This window comes from Frieseomelitta varia, unplaced genomic scaffold, assembly GCF_011392965.1.
Source record: "Frieseomelitta varia isolate USP_RPSP 00005682 unplaced genomic scaffold, Fvar_1.2 scaffold_177, whole genome shotgun sequence".
Taxonomy (NCBI): domain Eukaryota; kingdom Metazoa; phylum Arthropoda; class Insecta; order Hymenoptera; family Apidae; genus Frieseomelitta; species Frieseomelitta varia.
The window spans coordinates 344,009-365,877 of NW_025109494.1; the positions used below are offsets into that span (position 1 = coordinate 344,009).

General features: G+C 31.4%; 6 protein-coding genes across 11 annotated transcripts; 3 read left to right on the plus strand and 3 right to left on the minus strand.

Moving 5' to 3' along the window:
* Nucleotides 1-31: 31 nt before the first annotated feature.
* LOC122538765 (glycerol kinase-like) lies at nt 32-10,387 on the minus strand. 6 transcript variants are annotated; one of them, XM_043673117.1, is made up of 14 exons: nt 10,287-10,387; nt 9,657-10,084; nt 7,866-7,996; nt 7,406-7,714; nt 3,372-3,451; nt 2,934-3,192; nt 2,638-2,855; nt 2,294-2,506; nt 2,105-2,215; nt 1,776-2,032; nt 1,496-1,701; nt 1,287-1,430; nt 1,131-1,217; nt 32-760 (listed from the first exon to the last, which is right to left on the minus strand). In XM_043673117.1, exons 4-14 carry the CDS (start codon nt 7,578-7,580, stop codon nt 663-665), a joined length of 1,848 nt encoding a protein of 615 aa, XP_043529052.1. In that variant the 5' UTR covers nt 7,581-7,714; nt 7,866-7,996; nt 9,657-10,084; nt 10,287-10,387; the 3' UTR covers nt 32-662. The 6 variants fall into 6 exon arrangements, with proteins under 6 accessions (XP_043529052.1, XP_043529051.1, XP_043529050.1 ...); XM_043673116.1 differs by lacking the exon at nt 7,866-7,996; XM_043673115.1 differs by lacking the exons at nt 9,657-10,084; nt 10,287-10,387 and adding an exon at nt 8,274-8,392.
* Nucleotides 10,388-10,647: 260 nt separating this feature from the next.
* Nucleotides 10,648-11,064, plus strand: LOC122538776 (cytochrome c oxidase assembly factor 4 homolog, mitochondrial). Its single transcript, XM_043673131.1, has 2 exons — nt 10,648-10,858; nt 10,932-11,064. The coding sequence occupies exons 1-2, from the start codon at nt 10,760-10,762 to the stop codon at nt 11,043-11,045; spliced, it is 213 nt and encodes a 70-aa protein (XP_043529066.1). The 5' UTR covers nt 10,648-10,759; the 3' UTR covers nt 11,046-11,064.
* On the plus strand, nt 11,048-16,659 carry LOC122538773 (peptidyl-tRNA hydrolase 2, mitochondrial). The gene is made up of 2 exons (XM_043673127.1): nt 11,048-11,482; nt 16,642-16,659. Exon 1 carries the CDS (start codon nt 11,048-11,050, stop codon nt 11,465-11,467), a length of 420 nt encoding a protein of 139 aa, XP_043529062.1. The 3' UTR covers nt 11,468-11,482; nt 16,642-16,659.
* On the minus strand, nt 13,340-16,899 carry LOC122538767 (integral membrane protein GPR180). The gene is made up of 7 exons (XM_043673121.1): nt 16,741-16,899; nt 15,525-16,227; nt 14,897-15,404; nt 14,671-14,808; nt 14,346-14,601; nt 13,873-14,283; nt 13,340-13,743 (listed from the first exon to the last, which is right to left on the minus strand). The coding sequence occupies exons 2-6, from the start codon at nt 15,899-15,901 to the stop codon at nt 14,093-14,095; spliced, it is 1,470 nt and encodes a 489-aa protein (XP_043529056.1). The 5' UTR covers nt 15,902-16,227; nt 16,741-16,899; the 3' UTR covers nt 13,340-13,743; nt 13,873-14,092.
* A 1,679-nt stretch (nt 16,900-18,578) lies between these two features.
* Nucleotides 18,579-20,244, plus strand: LOC122538769 (late histone H1-like). Its single transcript, XM_043673123.1, has one exon. It carries the CDS (start codon nt 18,672-18,674, stop codon nt 19,356-19,358), a length of 687 nt encoding a protein of 228 aa, XP_043529058.1. The 5' UTR covers nt 18,579-18,671; the 3' UTR covers nt 19,359-20,244.
* A 749-nt stretch (nt 20,245-20,993) lies between these two features.
* LOC122538775 (histone H2B) lies at nt 20,994-21,477 on the minus strand. Its single transcript, XM_043673130.1, has one exon. The coding sequence runs from the start codon at nt 21,404-21,406 to the stop codon at nt 21,035-21,037; it is 372 nt and encodes a 123-aa protein (XP_043529065.1). The 5' UTR covers nt 21,407-21,477; the 3' UTR covers nt 20,994-21,034.
* Between the last annotated feature and the right edge of the window lie 392 nt (nt 21,478-21,869).

A 21,869-nucleotide genomic window follows, 5' to 3' on the forward strand; every position in this document is an offset into this window, starting at 1 on the left:
CCATTCGAAACTGAAGTAATGAACGCATTAATAAAACAAGACGAACGTGTATTTCCAATGGTTGATTTTATAATACAACAGCTTTAACATTGTACATAGACGATTTTTTGACAATATAACAGACGAATTGAACGTACAAAATAAAGCGACGAGAATAGACTAAATTATAAAAATTTAATTAATTGTAAATCCTTAAAATATTAAAAAACGTTTACAATTCTACAAAATTATACAAAACTATACTTAATTCTTTGTCTATTTTCTTGGCAGTAATGCTTCGCGAAATACCACGTTATCTTGCATCAATAGTCAATAAAAAATAACGAATAAGTGAATTTTTTAAGTCATTACATGCATGTGCATTGTTTCTAATACTTTCTTCCTTGAAATATTCCTTTAAAATTAATGGCTTGAAAGTTCTTTGCTTTGAGCGCTTCATTTAATGAACTATATAGATTTTTTTTGCAAAGTTCGAAATATTATTTGTTCTACTGAATTGAAGCAGTTTCTTGAACTATTTTTTTTTTTGTGTTTTAATTACTGATGGCCTGATAATCTACTTAATAATTAAGGCTTGACGGCCATACTCCTATTTGCATTTACAATACAATATAGGCTATTTGCTATCTAAATGATCCTTCGTTATAATAATATAAATGTCGTCACCGATTTCCCAAATAATAACTTAATCGTAATAAAATGAAGCTTGTCATTAAAAACCAACTTGCAGGGATGGATGCCAGTACGTAATATCTTTCATCTGGAACATTAAAAAAATCAAACATAATTGAGCTTTGGTTTAAAACTCAATTGTGAATACTCAATATTCTCTCACACAGTTTCACTCATATATAAATATCACCTTACTCATATGTAAAATATCACCCAAAACAGTATATCATTACTAAACAACCTTAATGGAAATTAAAAACTTAATTTTACTATTTTATGAAGAAATCGCATTACCATCAATATACTGGCTCTTTTTATTTATAATAAACGCATGCAGATAACGGAATAAAAAATTAATAACGAGATAAATTACGAATAATTGGATATAACTGAATAATAAATAACTTTAAATACACTCATAATATTCTTACATTCTTGCGTGATATTATAAAGTTTACCTGTCATTTGATCAGATTTCTTTACTGCCGCCCAGCCTAAACTTCTTTCAACTGCCATCTTCCATTTTTTATACCTAGCATCTCTTTCTATAGAAAGAAAAAAAAACATTTTATGAAAGATAAAATATGACATCATTAAATTTAAAAATCTTTTACCTTCTGGCGTTGTCGTTGGTAAAAATGTATCACTAAGTACTGTTTCTATATTTTCACCTTCTAATTCCCAAACATCTATACCTTCTGCATGACCTGCAGCCATTGCAGCACCTAACGCCGTCATATCTGGCATTGTTGATCTGACTAAAATATATGAGCATTAATGCATACATTTATTTATCTCTCAAACTATTTAATAAAGTACTTACATACTGGTGTACCGCAAAGATCTGCTTGCAGTTGCATAAGAAGATTATTTGTTGACATTTTTCCATCTGTGTTTAATTTGGTCAATGGAAAACCACAATCTTTATACATAGCTTCCAAAATATCTCTAGTTTGGAAACAAACAGCTTCCAATGATGCTCTTATTATATGCTGTTTCGTTGTAAATGCAGTAAGACCACAAATAATTCTGTAAAAATAGAAGTCTAAGTAAACATATGTATACTAGGATCTCATATCAGGCTCTGATAAAGTGATATTTACCCTCTCGCATCTTTTCTCCAATACGGAGCGTACAGTCCTGTAAAAGCTGGCACAAAATATACATCGCCCGTACTAAAAACACTTTGAGCCAAATGTTCGCTTTCATGAACATCCTTAATAAGTTTCATATTATCTCGTAACCATTTAATAGCAGCACCTGCTACCGCAATTGAACCTTCCAGTGCATAAACCGCTGGACTTCTTGGACCCAGCTGATATGCCACCGTTGTAACTAATCCATGAGAAGAATACACACGCTAAAAATTGTAAAAATTTATAATTTCTGATCAAACACTCTGCCGAATCATATTATTTTCTATATTACATACTGTTGTTCCCGTATTACATAGCAAAAAGCATCCACTTCTATAGGTGTTTTTCGCTTGTCCCTTCTTTAAACAATTTTGTCCGACTAACGCTGATTGCTGATTTCCTAAAATCTAAAAATATCAAATATTATATATTTGACGTAGATATATATAGAATTTTCTGAAGTATACATGAGAAATGTAACTTACACCAGATATAGTGATGCCCTTCAACGGACCAACTGCAATATTTCCATAAATTTCAGAGCTGCTCTTAATCTCTGGCAATATTTGCATAGGAATGTCGAAATATCTGCATAATGTTGGATCCCATGAAAGAGTCTCTATGTTCATTAACATGGTCCTTGATGCATTCGTTACGTCAGTAATATACAATCCACCGTCTTTGCCACCCGTTAAGTTCTGTAACCATTTTTCAATGAATTCTCTGGATCATGAATGTCATCATCTACTCATTCCTTTTGCTGTAAGGTACAATAATTGTTTTCGTATCCTAGACAAGTTCTACGTTCAAGCCCACAGTACTCACATACCCAAACAACCCAGGTATCCATTGTCCCCACTTTGCATCGCCTATCCCGTATCGCTTTTCTAACAGTGGGCACGTTATCCTTCATCCAACGAATTTTTAGAGCAGAAAAATACGGGCTCACTGGTAAACCACATAATGGTTTAATATGATTTTTACTTTGATCCGGAAACTTAGCTATTATTTGATCGACAATGGAATTCGTTCTTATATCGGACCACACTGAAATGATAAAAGCATTAATAAGCATTCTGTATGGATATTCTGTATTTGATCAATCCGATTATTATCAGAACACACCTATCGCATTATGTAATGGTTCACCGGTCGTTGCATCCCATGCTAATGTAGTTTCTCTTTGATTTGTAATACCGATCGTTAATATATCTTCCACCTTTGACCCAAACACATCCAATTTCCGAATAACATCTTTAATGCACGCTTTTATTGCAAAAAGGATCTCTTTTGGGTCCTGTTCCACCCATCCTTCGTGCGGACTTATTTGTTCTACGTCGATTTGATGAGATGCCACTTCAGCTACATGCTTTGCATTGAACACCTACAATACAAGTCAATTTCATGTTTCCTTCATAGAAAGATATACGTTTAGTTAGTAAGTCATTAATGTTAACAACTGTATATATATGAGCGACATATACGTTGACAGTATAATAGGATCTAACGTGAGAATCGACTCATTTAACTATAACCATACATTTAACTATAACAGTGTCTCACCACAAAACGAACGGTCCGCGTGCCAACATCAATTACTCCGATAAGGGGACCCGGTTTCTTTGTCGAGATCGGCATTGTATCTGGAAGACAAGCGCAATATTTTAATTCGTTAACATTACGTTAACATTGCATTGACGTTACGTTTGCAAAATCTGGCAGGCAGAATCTTGAAGTTCAATGTAAGAAGGACGCGACATTTATTTATAATATACGTCCTACGATTTCATTCAAACAATGTTACTGACATCGAGATGGATGTAACGATTCTGCCCTACTCTTGTTACAAAGGCAAAACTTAATAACATAATGAAGAATATTCATGTTCTATTATCATGCTTTATTATGTTCTTCGATAACCCGTATGTTGCTTGAAACGATGATAATTAGATTAGAGATGAGCTAGACACGTGGTTCGCACGCAACTTTCGTGAAATCTCTCCTACAACCCGACTATTAATCTCCTATTGTGTTTGCAAAAGCATTTTGTAACTCTCATCCAATAAGCTTATGTTATTAAATTTATCTATTGTTGCGCTCTGTATTCTATGTTGAAACGTTATACAAATCTAGAAACCTATTTTCCTCTAACTTCCCGCTTTCTACGTATCTATATATGTAAGCTCCTCAATATTAAGTTGAACTTTCATCGATTGTTCTTCGATCGTTTGCTAATCAAATCAATCAATTACTGATCTTAATCTGATCGACAAAAATTACTTGGTGATACAAGCCTTTTATTTTCTTCACTAATTTAAGGTAAATTCAGTACGAAATCGCAATAGTACTAAATTCAATTCTTTTCACTGAAGAGGGTTCATCTTTCCTTGCGCGAAGATCGCACGAAGATCGAAATACTTACTGATAAAAAACAGAAACACAGACTAAAACACTGTATTCTTCAATTAAAGAAATAAACACTTTTGAATCGTCTTTATTTTCTCTATACCTTCAATTACGTCACTAAATTCTTCTTACAGAAAAAACTATTATTTTTGTTTTACTTTAAAATCCCTTTACAAGTTCAAACGAAGAAGAAAGAATTTGGATGAAGAAAGATTTCAGTACAAATTTCACGGAAGATGTGTACCTCGTTGTGATGTGTCGAGTCGTGTGAAAGAAGCGGAAATGCCCATGTGCGTATCGTTGCGGCTTTTTAAATTGAAATGGAGCAAGAGAGACGTAAATTTATTGTCACTGAAGGCTAATTATCTTTTCCTCCTCTGTCGTTTACAAAATTTGAGATAACCGTGTGATACAAGAACACGAGGGAAGATGTGTATTTCGATACATAAAGAATGTATTTTATTAATGTTATGTGTTTATGTATATGGTTATAGCGTGTCGAATCGTACGAAATTTATGTCAAAGGACACTGCCACCATTGGTACCATATGCATATACAGCATATGAACTTTAAACTGGTTTTCCAATCGTTTTTTGAAACATAATATATTTTTGTTGATCCTCAAGAAAGTCTTTATCTATTACTAGTTGTGAAAGAATGATAATAGAATGAATTTTTTAGAAACGAAACTTTCTTGTAACAGATACGCAAATAGGTCACAAGAAAAAAAATATCTCGAGAAAAAATCGAAATTATATAAAGTACATGTTATATAATGTAACGTGTATGTTGTGAATATTAATATTTGTATAAGTGTTTGAATATCATAGAATGAAGTTTTCCTCTTCGTATTTCTTTTCCAGGAAAAGACGTAGAATTTTTTATTTATCGCTGTTGTCACACTCAATTCTTTTTGCGTCAAGTGTTACTGTTACGTAAATATAAATATAGCTTATCTATGTAAATATAGATTCATAACTGTAACAGATCTGGTAAAAATTTTGTGATCTGAGTGCCATTATTATTGACATTGTTCAACTGTATACATTCTATAATAATTCGATATTGTACAGTTATAACACAGATCTAACATCATTCATCTTTCCGAAAGTATCAATTAACAACATGTAATAACCCAAATATCTTCTTAAAAATCGTTGCGCACCATTCGACACGTTCTTTGCAACACAAAAAATGCTTATACTAAATCCCAAATCTTCATCATAAGAATAAAGTAAACATAACTAATATCAGATTTTATGTAGTGTATAAGGATCTCCTTTCCTTAGGTGGAAGAACTCTACACAAGAGAAAAATTCCAAAAAATTCATGCTTTCACCTTTCTCTCTCTTTCTCTCTCTCTCTCTCTCTCTCTCTCTGTTCCTCCTTTTTCATTACGGTCTCTCATTCTTTCTTCCAATACGCTCAATATGCCATACTTCCTTGACTCGTAAATTTTGCTGCATACTCTTCGAATCTAAAACTTTCGATCAAATTTAAGTCCAGAAGATTCTCCTGCAAGTTGCTCCGAATAACAGTACGACACGCGATCTCGTTGCATTGAGGAACTGCACGTGCAGGAATACAATTCGAAGTGTGTAACACGCGCGAAACATGTCACCTTTCAGCATGCGGAATGCATCGTGACGTTGTGCGGCAAAAATGGGCCGGATTGGTCAGTGGTAGATATGTTTGTACGCGTCATTATCGAGTAACACTTAATATTGTACAAAGTACCAATCCTTAATTGTTTACGCGGTGTTACATAACAAGCTATTAACTTGCATTTTTGCCTCCTTTTTCTTAACTTTGTTCGTCTGTGAAATAGGTCCGTGCTATTCGACCGAGTTACGCTATCGAGTTTGTTCTTTAATGGCAAAAAGCGGACGAAAGTCCTGAGGGAACGAAGCTCATCGTAATGTGTGACCGTTTTTGAAATATTTTTGCATTTTTTAATTTCACGTTTGAAGACGTCTCTCTTCTCATCTACCGTAATTGGGGCATACATATGTAAACGCATCTTACGATACTTGTAATCGGTTTTCTTTTAATTCTAATTAATGAATTGCTTTGCATTGGAATATCATAATATGAACATACATATGTTATAACGTGAGTATAAGTTCTCTATTGCTCAACGGTAATAAAAGACGATGTATATAAATTTCCTCGTTTCGAAAGCCAGAAACTATTTTTAAAGTGATCGTGAATCACGTGATCCCTTGAATACCTGATTTGATCATGTTTACCTTCAAAATATAACGATCCTATACTCGCATAATTTGGCAATGGAATCCGCAAGTCCGCAAGACACGAGGTCATCAATCTCGTGATACTTCACGCGATGCATTATACACCACCTGGTGTTGCATACATGATGCCAATGCTCGTTGTTTCGATTGCAAAACTCGATATCACGTGTTTCAATACAAATATGTATATTTCTCACACGAGAGCATCCTCGCGAGTATTAGCATTATTTTGTAAACATTGAATGTCACAGTTATTTCATAAACCAACTGATATTATACCAATAGTAATTGAAAATTTAAAATTTAAACAATTTCATTTACAGTGTTAGAGCCAATGAATTTTAAAACACGTACACTCAAAATCATAAGCCACGTTGAATTTGAAATCTTTTTATCAAACTCTTTTGTGTTATGGATGTACGCATACATCGATATCTACGAGCTACAAAATATGCAAATGTAGTTACAATGTGTAACATATTGTACAGGATTACACAGGATTACATAGGATAATTAATCACGCACTGTCGCACAGTGCGTGATTAATTATCCTGTATCTTTCTGTATTTTGCCACTACTAATGCAATGCGGAATTACAAACACGCGTCTTTCTATGCTTTTTTCAACCGATCCGAAAATTTCTGACTTTTTATCATGTGTAACATGTCGTTTTGTTTTTTTCTTTACGTTCATAAATGCTAATCAATATCGACGGATTAAAAGTTGATATTTCCTCTTATCGCGTATTAACGACAAAATATTTCTGATAAGAACATTGTCGCCACGTAAAACGCTCGCGGCTAAAACGATTAACTTACAAACAACCTAACAAAACTTAAGAAAAATCGAATAATTCTTGGTAAATTTCTAAAATTGACAACGATGTGAAGACTCCTTTAATATTATGATTTTATCAAAGACAAATCGATCGGACTCACCTTTCTCTTTGAACGAGTAATACTTGAAAATACTCGTCTTGCGACCAGTTTGCGTGCGTTCCAGCTCCAGGAATTTGGAATCGTCGAATGTCCCATCCTCGTCCTCTTCCATTTCTTCATTCACATTCGGATCCCCATTTTTCGTTGCAATCCCTTCCACAGCTTCTTCCTCCATGATCGGTCGATAAATAATTCAGCAGTATCGAAAATGAAACGCGCGCCAAATTTTCACGAAACAGGAACGCAACAACGACTACTTGTGTCTCCGATCACGGTCAAAGTCGAATGATTCGTTACACGGCTCTCTAACTAGAGAAAAAAAAACGAAAGTCAGTTATTAAAATCGTGCTTATTAGTACATTTTAATCCTACTTTCCGATGTATCGGGCACGCTTCGGCCAAAGAGAATACGCGCAAAGCACCGGTGTACTTTTGTCTGTTCACCTTCTGTTTTCCTTACCTCTCGCTTCGTCTTACCCAAAACCGATTACGTATCATCCCAAGTCGCAAATCGTGTTCTTCCTCGTATCTCGTTCTTCGAGAGACGCTTTGTCGTCCGTCTGTTGTCATCACTGGCAACGACTAACGATTCTAAAATTAACTGTCAATCGTTAGAACCCACCGGTTGCCTCGAAATTCGCGCGGTTCCCGTTGTCGTTAGTAGGATTTTCATAAATCCCCGCGCTTTTCAACTTTGCTACTGAAACTCATAATCAGCTACAGCATATATCGTTTTAATTTTTCCAAGAACTTTTCAATTTTATGTATCGAGATAAAAAGATGATTCGATTGGTACAAAATTTAATTTAAGAATCAAGGATACAAGCACGCGTTAAATGTTTCATTTTGCAGTGTAATTAACACTTACTTAGTTTGGCTTGTTAATAATAATTCAATTATCAATATACAAAGTGAAATTGCAAATAGGTAGATATAGATAAGGTGAACTTCAGAATAAAAATGATGCTGTTGTTATTCAATGAAAGCCTGTAACAAATACATTCCGGATATAAACTGCAATAAATAAAGGACTGAAATGAAAGTCATGAAACAGCAAAGAAACAAAATTTAGTGTCTACATGTATGCAAGAAACGAAATACATACAATTATTGAAATAAAAATTGCAAAAAGATAGTCCAGTGTTACTTCCACAGTTAGTTTTACAAAGTAAACAAACAATTTTCGATGACGACACGGTCGTAAGGCTGTACGTAAAAGTACCGGACACATGATGTGGTCTGTAAAATGGCCGCATAATGCGCTGATTTTTACCTGGGAAGCTTCGGACTACCCGAAAGCATAAGTAGTGACCTGTTCTTATATAGAAACTGAACGCGAAATTAAGCACTTGTGAGAAAACAACAAATCTTCATAGCCATCTAGCGGCAAAATTGGAACTAAAGCTTCTATCTGCTGCTGTTTTAAGTCGCTGTACTACTTGGCGCGAAAATATAAAACTCCCTATTTGCAATCGCACAAAAGCAGATTTTCTTTTAATATTTACATGACGTCATGATTAAATTATGTAATAGTTATTTCAACTTTACATTGCTCACATGTACATTCTGTTTTAAGACATTTTTGTTAAAATGAAAAAATTAACACAGAAAACATTTTTCTATAAAAATTAAATAAAAACTCCGAAAAACGTTACGGAAAATAATTATTTATTTATTTGATAATTGTAGCGTGACTGACAAAAGTAACATATATGAATTAAAATAGTTATGACCTTGTCTAACTATATCACCAATTATATTTAATGCCTGCCCCCAATGTGAAGCTAATTCATTTTCCAGTACGTGATGTAATTTGATTTTTTATGGACAGAATCAATACGAATGCAATGCAGTAATGCGTAACGATATATAAAATCTGGAAATAGAGTACGTTTAATTGGCACAAGTTTTCTTTGTAAAATAATTGAATGTCTCTTTCTCCAATATATTTTAGTGATGTAATTAACCACAAAGTTGATTTAAGTATGAAAGTTTTAGTGATTATATCTCTGTGCATAAATCAGTGAAACATAGTAACACTTCATTTCGATATTCGTAGTTAACGTGCGTCACCCACGTGCTATGGAATTATGGGATTGTTATATTATTTTGCGAATTACGATGAAAAAAAAAACACGAATTATAAATGAAACATCTTTATTAAACAGTTTCTTGTGACTGATGATCATATTCTTAAGAAAAGGAAAGTTGTTTAAGTCATCATAGTAAGAAAAACGCGAAAAATACTTACAAAAATGTTGCAGTTGACGGCCGGCAGATGAACACCTAACGCCCCAATGTGGACGTAATTATGACCAGTATTTGAGTGCACAATCATCGACACTATTTTTAATTTAATTCATGTATCCGACTGACAGTAACAAATAAAAATCGAAGAATGGAATATTGGATGCACGTATAGTAAAACATGTTACTTGTCATATTTTTTACTCTACTGTACCACGGCTTATTGTCGTCTAGTGAAGAACTCAAGGCACTAGCTGCAGACACACATCGAGGCTAGTGGCTTGTACATATAATTATTCTTTCACTGGCTCACTTTAGATGCGAGTAGTGATATTTAACGTGGCAACACTGCGTTTGCAAATGTCGGGAATCAGGAGTCCTACTTTTAGTATTTTATACTATAATGTACAGATAGATTCGATCAACCTTTTCCTACAAAAATTGATTTATATATACTTAATCTTTCTTGTTATTATACATAGATATTATAATTGTAGTAAAGTAAAAATTACATATGTGCATTTGAAATAAATAGGACAGAATATTTGTATATACTATACTACTAAAACACTGTAAAAAGATTAAAATAAAAGTTAATATATATAAATAAGAAATAACAAACTTGACTTATTACCTATTGTTCATTGTTATTTAGTATGTCAGCATGTTCTACTGCAAATGAATATTTTACAAAATTGAGAGTTATATTGATAAGGTTATATTTACATCGAATGATCCCAACATTGTTGCCAGTATTTTCATTATTTTACTGTAAAGCTAGTAAATTGGCGCATGAAATAGAGGAACAAAAAAAAGTGTAACTGATTATTTCTAAAAATAAAATTGTAAAAATAAACTCGTATACTAACCAAAAGTTTCACATTTGCAAATAAAATCATAACAGTAAGCATAGGAAATGAGTATTTCTTTTGACTTGATATTCACTCATATCATTTCATGTGCCAACTTATTAGATATACATAGTACTATGTAATAACATATAGTTTGTTATGGCATAATGCAGTAGAAGAATAACCTCAAAACTATCAATTCTATTATATATTAAATTATTTAATATTTTGTATATAACAATATAACAAATGTAAAATGATTCCTAATTTAACTACGCATCAACAAGATGTTGTCGATCCTGTTGAAGAAATGTTAAAAAAGACTGGGTGTATGGAAATTCATTATGAAGTTCAAGTATTAACCTAACATGTGTAATTATAGAATCATATAATGTAAAAATTTTAATTTTTTATTTTTACATTTGTAGGAGTGTATAGCAGAAAGTCAAGATTGGAGAAAGTGTCAAGAGCAAGTACAAAAATTCAGAGTGTGTATGGAAGAATATCAAAGAAAAAGAGAGGAGTCATACTCAAATAAATAAATATGACATTAATAAATTATATAAAACGTATATTTATTCATCCTATAAAATACTTAAAGAGTGAACATTATAAAATGGTGTTAGTCGTAAGATCAGATATAACTATGGGAAAGGGAAAGACTGCTGCTCAATGTGCCCATGCAGCAGTAGAATGTTATCGTCAAATATCAGCTAATAAGAAATATCAAGAAATATATGAATCTTGGTTAGTGCAAGGTCAACCTAAAATTGTGTTGAGAATATCTAATGAAGAGAAACTAATGTTATTAGCTAGTAATGCCCGTAAAGCTGGTTTAATTATTTCTATAATAAAAGATGCAGGTAGAACTGAATTAACACCTGGTACAACATCTACTCTTGGAATCGGGCCTGGTCCAAAACATTTAATAGATAATCTTACTGTACATTTAAAGTTATTATAAAGTTATTTTTATTAAAAGTGTATAGAAAGTAATAGTGTTATTTAAATAAATTTATAATTGATTTAAAACTTATGTTTTGATTAATACTTTATTAATTACTAAAGCATTGTTTTTCTATTTAGCTTTCATACAAGAGGATATCAACAAAATGTAATTATTAAAAACTCTATGTATTAAAAAACATACATACAGAATAATTTTAATTAGAATATCTTTAGTTATCGTGCTATTTCATGACACACAATCCTGCATGCAAGCTTATGCCAGCATAATTTGCATATATTTGTTTTTTTATTTTTGAAAGTACCATAATCTATCAATAATAGGTATTTTCACATACATTAATTTTACTCCAAAAATAGAATGAACATTTGTACATGTCCTAGGAATATCAAACATTTTGATCCTCTTTATAAAATAAAAAAGCATTGCTATGCATAAACAATTTTTTTAGAATTATTTTATTTACATCTTTTTTAGTGTGACTTTATTATGAAGAAAACGTTATGGTCTTAGAACTTTTTGCATCGTTAATAATTTATTTTTGTAAGTATTAGCATATTAGAATTATTGTATCTTCAAATATACATGTACACAATTTATGAATATATTAGATCAATGTTTTATTATTTTAATATTTAATTTGTTACAAGATTGAGCAAAGAAGTTATAGTTGGCTGTAAGTTCATGAACCAATACTAATGAATGAAACTTTTGCATAAAGCATCATTATATGTTTCAAATAGAATATATTTGAATATTTTGTGACGCCACTTATTTAAACAATTTGTTTAAAAAAAATATAAAAAAATAGGTTTAGATCAAAAAAATTTTAAGATGACCATTGTTAAAATACATATAAAAGACATTTATAATAATTCTATTGATTCAAATACAGTATCTACTGCAATATAATACTGAAAAAATTATTAATGCATATAGGATATTTTTTATAAGAATCTTATGTATAATATATTGATGAACAATTTCATTTATATACATTAGAATCATACATGTCTTTACAAATATATGCTAATAAAATTAATATAAAGAGAATTGTATCAGTTTATTTTCAGTTTCCATATTTTCCTAAAATGTGCATTAAAATAGTTTGGATACAAAGGAAATGTACACAAGTATAGAATATGTATAATAAGCAATAAAAGATTAAGAAAACTAAAATCTTTCGTGAATACAATTGTGTACGATTACCTTATTGAATTTTTTACATATAATTAATAGATAATGGTTGTAAATCAATAATTGGTATTAAATTCTTATGATTCAAGAGTATGACATTCTAAGATCGACATTTTACATTACAGTGATAGGATTGCATTTAGTAGTATTGTAAATAGTAGAAAATATAAATAAAGACTATGTATACAAGTACCATTATATATAACATAATAATCCCTTAGATGTTAAATACTGATTATTATTATGCTAATTATTATTATGTACAATGGCATAAAAGTTATATAGAATATTTTGCAAAGGACGATAAAAATTTTAAAGAGTATATTTATTAATCAAAATAAAATAAAAAATTAAACTTTGGTAACTTACTTAATTACTGGCACGTAAAAATGAAATAAAATACGAAGATCCGGCAAAATGACAAAAAATAAAATGACTCAAGTTTACCAACACATATCTATGTCTATTGTCGTGTTTATTGACTTAGTGGTCATAAACATGCTTTAAACACATCTGGTGGATAGTATATCTAGGACTTGTATTCTTATTTAAAAGCGATTTTCCTACCATAATGATTTTTTGTTTAGAAAAATTTCAGAAAAACAGACTTCAATTGACGAAACCAAAACGTGTTGGAAGAACTAAGTTATCGCAATAATTTAGGATATTGTTTTTATTTATGTTAATTTTTGTAGTTGTTTTCTCATTTTTTATTTCGTATATACGTGTTTGTATATGAATATACTGCAGAATACATTTTTCATTTGTCTTGTCTTATGTTTACATATTGTTACCTTTTTCTTAACCCGGGATTACCCACGTGGGGGTCTAGTCGCCGGGATGTACCTGCGCTAGACCCCAGAGTGGGTAATCTCGGGTTAATTATACGCCGTTGCTGCATTATTTAAGTTGCCCTATATTCATTTAGTGAACTCTACCGGACTTCCATTTGGTCGATTTTTAAATATCGATTTCTAAATAAAATTTCAAATGAAACTCTTTTTCCTCTTTATTTTCATCTTATCTTGGTTTATAAAAGCAACCTTTAAATTCTTTACCATCTATTACCAAACACCCTATAAGCAATAGAAATAGAAAATAATATCTATTTATATCTACTTTTTTAAATTAGAAAATAACAATATATATTTATATCTACTTTTTTTAATTAGAAAATTACTTAAAGATACTCATATCATACTCACCCATTTTATTCTTCATTGTGTCAATTATTGACTTCCTATCACAAATGTAAATTTGATTATTAGTGTATCTCTAATTACACAGTGTTCAGAATATGTCAGTCTCAAGTATATAGCAGAGTAATATCAACTCTAAAAATTTTTGTTATTTGGCAAACAGCATGTGTCAAACTATAAGTTTGAATTTTCATATCTGTGATGCTTTGCCTTTTGTGTCTTGACATTAAGCAATTATTTTAGTAAGTTCTGGAGGTTCTACATAATTATTCAATACATGTGGCGCTTCATTAAATTCATCAAGTTCATCTCCATTATCAGCTCCTTGTGCAAGTAGAAAATATTGTTCGCTTCTTGTTGGCCAAAGTAAATGTGCCATTACACAATATGCAAAGCAATCAGCAGAATATGTAATACCTACAAACATAAAATGCATAAATAAAAATGATATCATATTTATAATTTTATGATATACTTACCTAATAAGAGTTTGAACCTCCATAATGCACTTACTTGAAGAGCAATAAGTGCTATAATAGGTAAATAAATGAACCAAACCAATGATGATGCGCCAAAATGAAGTAGAAAATTTAGTTTCTGAGTATTATGTTCATATGTCATAGTATTTCTAAGTTCACATAAAAACCAAATCATTATTGCACTACGAAATAGAAGTATAAACCAGCCTGGCCATGTTTGGTATTCATCAATATCTTCAATAATGTCAACTTCAGTCTGAAAATATTAATTCTGTACTTAAATGAAATTACATTTCTACAGGAAAAAATATGAATAAAAACATACCATGTTCCACACATATAGTAGAATATGAACCACTCCATAACAAAGCCATATAGTAAAAACCAATGGCTTCCATGTCAATTCCATTCTAGTTACTGCCCATCCTTTCGCAAGTAGGAGAAGAAGTAACATGAATGATGTCTAAACCGCATAAAAATAATTATGTAAAATTACATAATTACAATATAACATATGTTAAAAAGAGAAAAAATGATTTGTTGGAACTCACTCTTGATAAAATATCAAAAATATCTCCAGCAACTTCTAACTGTTCATATCCTACTCCGTCAAGAGCAAATTTCAACACGTGTATCAATATTAAACATACTGCTATAAACTCCAATAATAGACTAGCTGTGAATAATCTGGTTACAGGATGCTTTTGTAATCTTACAGCATATAATTGCAATGGCACAAGTATGATGTAACACATAAAAAACAACAAGTACAGTTCTATAGTATTTTGTCTGTCATACGAAAACTGATATGTCAAGCTATTTAGGCCACTAGTATTTGGATTTCCATTTACTAGCCAAATATCATATTCTAATTCGTCATGTTTATCATAGTATTCCCACTGACAAGTAGTTGTATTTCTATAACATGCCACTAGGCTCATATACCAAAAACGTGGCTGCCAAAAATCTTGTATGACGTATGTGAATTGATATCCTTTCACAATGTTCCATATGGAATCTTCATCCGGACATAATTTATCTTTTGGACAAGGTATTCTCCTTCATAAAAAAAGGAAATTAAGTGAAGTTTCAAACGTCACTTTAAAAACTTACAGAATTACAGAATATTACTTTAAAGAATTTAAAAAATATAGAAGCAAATTTAAAGAAACCATATACCTTAAAAAATCTTGTCCTTCTTCGTTACAGTGTACATCATAAGAACTTTGATTTAAAGTATTGAACATAAGAGTGCAAGCAGTGTTTTTATCTTTTAATGTACGATTACCATAGTATTCTAAAAAATGACTACGATCCAAAACTGCTAATGTGATTGGAACAGGAAAGTGGCTTTTTGATGTCACATTACCGAAAATATATCCATATGAATCTCTCTGCCGATGACGATCGGTTTTTTGGAAACCGAATTTTATGAGGAAACGAAAGAATTCCTTTGTATTAAAAGTGCCAGAAATATGTGTACTTTTAACGTAATTGATTTGCGACAAAGTACACAATGCGAGGCAGACCAACAAAATTTCTTGAAGTACCAACATTGTTAAGTTGTACTTGATATCTTGTTCCTCAAATTAGATGTCAAGAAGCATCAATCACGCAGTTTTTTAACATTTTCTTCTTATTGAACACAGCTGTTAACGTTAACTGAGTGCACACTATATTCAGTCAAATTCCCGTTGTCTATCAAGAGACGCCACATTTTGAAAGCGTCATTGTAAAGATTTCACGAACACAAATATATTACACGCATATCGCAATATTAAAAAATATCACTACACGATTTATTCGTTAAACGTTAATAACCCATACTTGCGATTTAAACTCGGTTTTCCTATTGATTTTCCCCACCCAAAGAGACTGGCTGCTGCAAAACGTTTTGTCACTACTATTACCGCACCGTTTTCATAAATTTTCGCGCGCTTGCATAGAACACTTATGTTTTCGGCTAATCTATCCTGTCAGTTCTTATTTGTTTGGAATTTGTTTTCACATTAAATTATGTAAATTGAAAAAAGCAAAGCGACAGATTCATTTGCACGTATTTTATTTTTCTTCTGATTAAACAATTATTAAATGCAAGTGAAACATAAATTGAACATTTACGTTTAAATTTTACGATGAATTCATTAAAATTATTCTGGATACGCATGTATTTAGACAATTGTTCCAAACTCAATGTTATTTTTAAATAATTGGGACATAACCTCAATGTGAAAATTTAGCAAAAACGAGTTGTAATTTAATTATGAAAAAAGAAGATAGAACAAATTAACACGTTTAATTTTATTTTTATTAATTTTTAGCGAAACACAATTGTAAAGTCTTTCCAAATTTTTAAAAATTAAACCTTTTTCTATTTATATAAACCATTGTGTACCATTGTACATTGCCATAACTATCTTAAATTAAAATAATAAAGTACGATTTATTTTTGCACATATGCTGCCAGTTGTGTAAACCATGAACATAAATTTCTTAAGAGTTATAGTTGCTATTTCCAAATGAAAACACCCTTCTCGAAGTTTCCGACAATTGAAAATACCATTTATTTTATTCATTGAGAAATTTTTTTATGTAACATTATTTCGAAAGATATAGCTGAAATTGTTGGAATTTCCCAAACTGCTGGCGCACCCTATGTAAACGTATTGTACTTTTATAACTTCGTCTATAGATATGTAAATTATGTTTATATGTGTACGTATATGTGCGAAAAAAACTTGATTAATTACATAAAATCATACACATATACATAATTCATTATGAATTTCAATTGCCACAATACGTATTAAGCAAAAAACGTAAAATTGTAGATTAGAACATCAAAAGACGAGGATAAAGGAATAACAAAATAAATTCTGTATATCGATTACAAAGTATTATAGTGTAACAATTTTCTAAACAAAACATTTTATTAAGAATTAATGATATTATATAGCTATATAACAAATGATGTTTAAAGCAAGATGTCTACTTTAGACAATTAAGCATCGCTTTCATGTCAGATGATTAGCTGTCTCGATAATTTTCCATAATTCGCATTGAAACAATCACTTTATATATTTACATTATATCTCATATGACTATTATATCTCTTATATATTTATATTATGATGTATATAAGGAGAATTTAACATTTTGTTGTAATAAAACCTGTAACAGATTTTTACGCGCAATAGATGCTTAGTAGCCATCTTATAATGCAATCTTTATGTCTACATCACATGATTTATATTATTATGTATTAAAAAAAAAAATTATTTTTTAAGAACCGCTATCGGTTCTTAGAATTTATTTAAGTGTTTTAAGATTCTAAATAATTATTGCCATCTTATAAAAATAAAAATGATTTGACAGCAAGCTCATGTTAGACTCACATCATCAATATATTGTTTCCCTTTTCGTGAAATTTTTTTTTTCTATGACAATTTTACTCTAATAAATTTAATGTTTTTATCAAAATATAGTCTAAGTCTAACAAAGGAAGAAAAATCAAACAATATTGCATGATTTGTAATGAATATCTCGCTTTTTTATTCACTAATGAGGTTATGACTTTTGTGCATCACATTCGAGACAAACGTACTGAATCGCTTTTTTCCCCGATTAATTCTTTATATATTTTAGTTGTTTTACCATTATTCTATGTCATCGATGTACGATTCAGTTAAAATTACATCAATTTTATACCATAGATCATTGAGTTATAAAACATCAAGACAGGCTTCGTCGTCCATTCTCTAGAAGACTATGCATTCCGGCAGTGCCTATTTTAAATTCGTAATTTTACAACCATTAATCAAATTTTCACGAAAAATACTTGATAATTAGCAGCGTCGGTCCTACTAGAATGATTAATAATGAAAATTTCCTATTAATTTTGCGATAACTGAAGAATTATTGTTATTTTTCCACAAGCTATCCTGATGCAGTGAAGAGATACTCGTTCGAAAATCATGCCGTGCACGAAAGCAAATAGCATTTAGTGGGAAATAAAAGCTACTAAATAAAACCAGATACACGTGGCTATTTGTTCATGTACTTTTTGTATCTTGATCGACGCATTACTTTAAATAATCATACTTTAATTTAAACGATTATTTACCGCTTCACCGTTTTTAGAGAAACCCAGCGCTCAACATATTCAGCAGGCCTCTCTCTATGGTCGGCGCTCTCTGGTTATATACGCGTAAACAGGGGTGCCTGATCATTTCTCAGTATTATCAGTACATGAGTCGTGTAATTGTTTTTTGCTGAATTTCGTTTCATTTGACGAAGAAGGGATTATTTGCATTAATAATTGGTGAAATGGAGGATAAGACACATGGTGGGAATACTTCTGTGGAAGGTGTGGAGAGTAACACTTCAGCCAAGAAGACTGCGAAGCCAAAGTCTGCGAAATCGCAACGTCCGAAATCGTCTCATCCACCAACTTCCGAAATGGTAAATTCTGCCATTAAGGAATTGAAAGACCGTAAGGGATCATCACTCCAAGCGATTAAGAAATACATTGCAACAACGTACAAGGTTGACGGAGAGAAATTGGCGCCATTCATAAAAAGGTACTTAAAATCGGCCGTTACTTCTGGCGCTGTTGTTCAGACAAAAGGTAAAGGTGCCTCTGGATCATTCAAACTGTCAACAATTAAGGGATCCGAGTCGAAGAAGATTCACCGAACTGTCAAAGTATCAAAACTGAAGAAAGCTAAGAAATCCGTGGAAAAGAAAACTACACCGGCACGAAAGCCTGCCTCGACGAAGAAACCAAGCTCTCCGAAAAAGGCTGAAAGTGCTAAGAAATCTGCCGTTGTAAAGAAATCAGCCGTTAAGGCAGCACCGAAACCCGAAAAAGTCGAAAAAACTAAACCAGCGACCGAATCGAAAGCTATATCGAAGAGCAAGAAGACGACCAAAGCACCAGCGGCTAAAACGAAAACACCAAAACCAAAGAAGGCCGCGACATCGAAAGCAGTCAAATCAGCAGCAAAGAAATAATTGCTTGATATGGAATTCTCGAATTCTTAAAACCAAATGGCCCTTTTCAGGGCCACAATTCATATTTAATAAGGGACAACATCTTAAGACAATGTAAACAGTATTAGTTTTTTATAAATATACTTATATTTAATATACAATTTACAATAGTTTTCTACGTGACAATAAAAAAAACATAACCTAGCAAAATTATTTTTAAATTAGTATCGTTTAAATCTACCTAAAAATCTAAAGCTACGATTTTTTGTTATTTATTCGACTTGAATTACTCCTGAATTATTTTTCAAACAGAAGTTATTACTCTGTGAAAGTTTACATCTGCAAAGGGTTATGAACTGACAAGTAGAGTTTCAATATTATAGAAACGTGTATTCTGTTTATATAATACCCACGGAGTGTTTACATCTTTCTACAAGAGTAGAGATAGACGACACGTTTAAAATGTAAATTAATTATATGTTACAACGAATTGGAAATTTGAGGGAATATATTTAGAGGTGTGTTCTTACGAATATTATGAATTTGATTTTCTAAATTATTTCAAGACTGTGATGTTTATTTGAAAACTAATTTTAACTACAAAATTCTTTTTATATTATCGTAACTAGTCTTTCTTTTTCCGAATTTCTAAAAATTACGATGTTATTTTATTACTTAATGAGCCTGTCGTGAAACCCAGTAATGTTTTTCATTTTAGTGTTAATTTGTAAACTAAATTTCAACACTATTTCGAATTGTACAGCAAAGTATTCAAATGTATATAAATATATAATACAAAGCTGAAAAGAAGTTTTGTGGAACGGAAAAATAAGCGATTCCTCTCTCTCAAGTATTGTTATATGATTTTATTTGTACGTGCTAATATACATGTTTATTTTTATGATTACATTCTTTCATGCCCCGAATAATAGCAAGTACCTCATATTTCGTGTTAACCCGAGATTACCCATCTAGGGGTCTAGCGCACGTACATCCCGGCAACTAGAGACTCTCACGTGGGTAATCCCGGGTTAAATATCAATGAAAAATTTAAGATTTCATGGTCTCTTAATACGATTCACACTAGGCCATCAGTGCAAGCAATCATGTTTCGGTTATCAGAATAAATAAATTAAATGAAACCTAAATCCTTTTATCTAGAATTTTACAAAGACAACTCATTGTATTTCATTTTGTACAGTGAAGCATAGTAAAATAAAAATTTATATTTCCATTGTACTTTCTCTTTTTCACTATTTAATTTATTAATTTTATTACCTACAGTGATTGATATTCTTAGTCTTATCTCATTAATATAATTATAACATTAATTCAACATTCCTGACACATTTTTCACACATAATAAAATATTAAATTTTTTCATTTTTCTGAACAAAAAGTGTATTCAAATTAAATTCAATCGAAATTCATTTTATTGGAAAATTCATAATACTTTGTTAGTCTTTTGATGAATTAATTATTAGTTACAACTGCAATAGTAAAATATTGAACTTAAATTCTTTGAAAGTTTGTCGTCCTTGTAGATTTTTCCTATGAATACCTAAGAAACTACAAGCAGTATAAGACAATGTAAGAGGTAAAAACTATTTGGACATAAGAGAATGTAGAAAAGGAGAAGTTCCCATGTGTTAAACATTTGTGGCCCTGAAAAGGGCCAGTCGAAATAGATTAACTGTTCATTTGGAGCTGGTGTACTTGGTAACGGCCTTTGTCCCCTCACTGACCGCGTGTTTAGCCAATTCACCAGGAAGAAGTAAACGTACTGCAGTTTGAATTTCTCGAGACGTAATTGTGGATCGTTTGTTGTAATGGGCCAAGCGAGATGCCTCAGCCGCAATGCGTTCAAAAACATCGTTCACAAAACTGTTCATGATGCTCATGGCTTTACTCGAAATACCAGTATCCGGATGCACTTGTTTCAAGACTTTGTAAATGTAAATGGCATAGCTTTCCTTCCTCCTACGTTTCTTCTTTTTGTCGGCTTTACTAATATTTTTCTGGGCTTTACCAGCCTTCTTTACTGCCTTTCCACTAGTCTTTGGCGGCATTGTCGACGATCAGTATTGCTATCTTCACTAACTCACTCGTTCAGAGAAGTTTCACGAATGATTTCTACACCCCTGAATCACCGTATTTATAGGAAACAGGTGCAGCAGCAGCGCACCAATCAGAGTACAGCAGGAAAGAGAGACAGTTGACGCTCTCGTGCTGTCATCTGGAAACGTACAACATATAGGCTAACAATAAATCATAATTATTTCAATATGATTTATTACTGTAAAATTATAATTTTACGAGAAGCACATACGAAATCTGTTCAGAATAAAAGATGAATTTAATTGTATACATTCCTTTAACAATTCAAACCTTATTGAGGTTATACATTAGAAATGTATAGAAGTTTCTTTAACTTTCATTGAATAGACATGATCTAATGAATCGTTATTAGAACTAAATAATATATAATAATATAGGGTATACTATACTATAAAGGTATAGTATATTGAAGTT

Excerpts from the sequence above, each read along its gene's own strand:
- LOC122538775 (XM_043673130.1), bottom strand. The coding sequence starts at position 21,406 with ATGCCGCCAAAGACTAGTGGAAAGGCAGTAAAGAAGGCTGGTAAAGCC.
- LOC122538765 (XM_043673116.1), bottom strand. The coding sequence starts at position 7,580 with ATGGAGGAAGAAGCTGTGGAAGGGATTGCAACGAAAAATGGGGATCCG. Across the intron at positions 2,033-2,104 it reads TATGTAATACGGGAACAACA|CGTGTGTATTCTTCTCATGG; the intron begins GTATGTAATATA and ends TACAATTTTTAG. Across the intron at positions 761-1,130 it reads GAAATCTGATCAAATGACAG|ATGAAAGATATTACGTACTG; the intron begins GTAAACTTTATA and ends TTAATGTTCCAG.
- LOC122538773 (XM_043673127.1), top strand. The coding sequence starts at position 11,048 with ATGACATTAATAAATTATATAAAACGTATATTTATTCATCCTATAAAA.
- LOC122538776 (XM_043673131.1), top strand. The coding sequence starts at position 10,760 with ATGATTCCTAATTTAACTACGCATCAACAAGATGTTGTCGATCCTGTT. Across the intron at positions 10,859-10,931 it reads AAATTCATTATGAAGTTCAA|GAGTGTATAGCAGAAAGTCA; the intron begins GTATTAACCTAA and ends TTACATTTGTAG.
- LOC122538769 (XM_043673123.1), top strand. The coding sequence starts at position 18,672 with ATGGAGGATAAGACACATGGTGGGAATACTTCTGTGGAAGGTGTGGAG.
- LOC122538767 (XM_043673121.1), bottom strand. The coding sequence starts at position 15,901 with ATGTTGGTACTTCAAGAAATTTTGTTGGTCTGCCTCGCATTGTGTACT. Across the intron at positions 14,602-14,670 it reads TACTATATGTGTGGAACATG|ACTGAAGTTGACATTATTGA; the intron begins GTATGTTTTTAT and ends TAATATTTTCAG. Across the intron at positions 14,284-14,345 it reads GAGGTTCAAACTCTTATTAG|GTATTACATATTCTGCTGAT; the intron begins GTAAGTATATCA and ends TTATGTTTGTAG.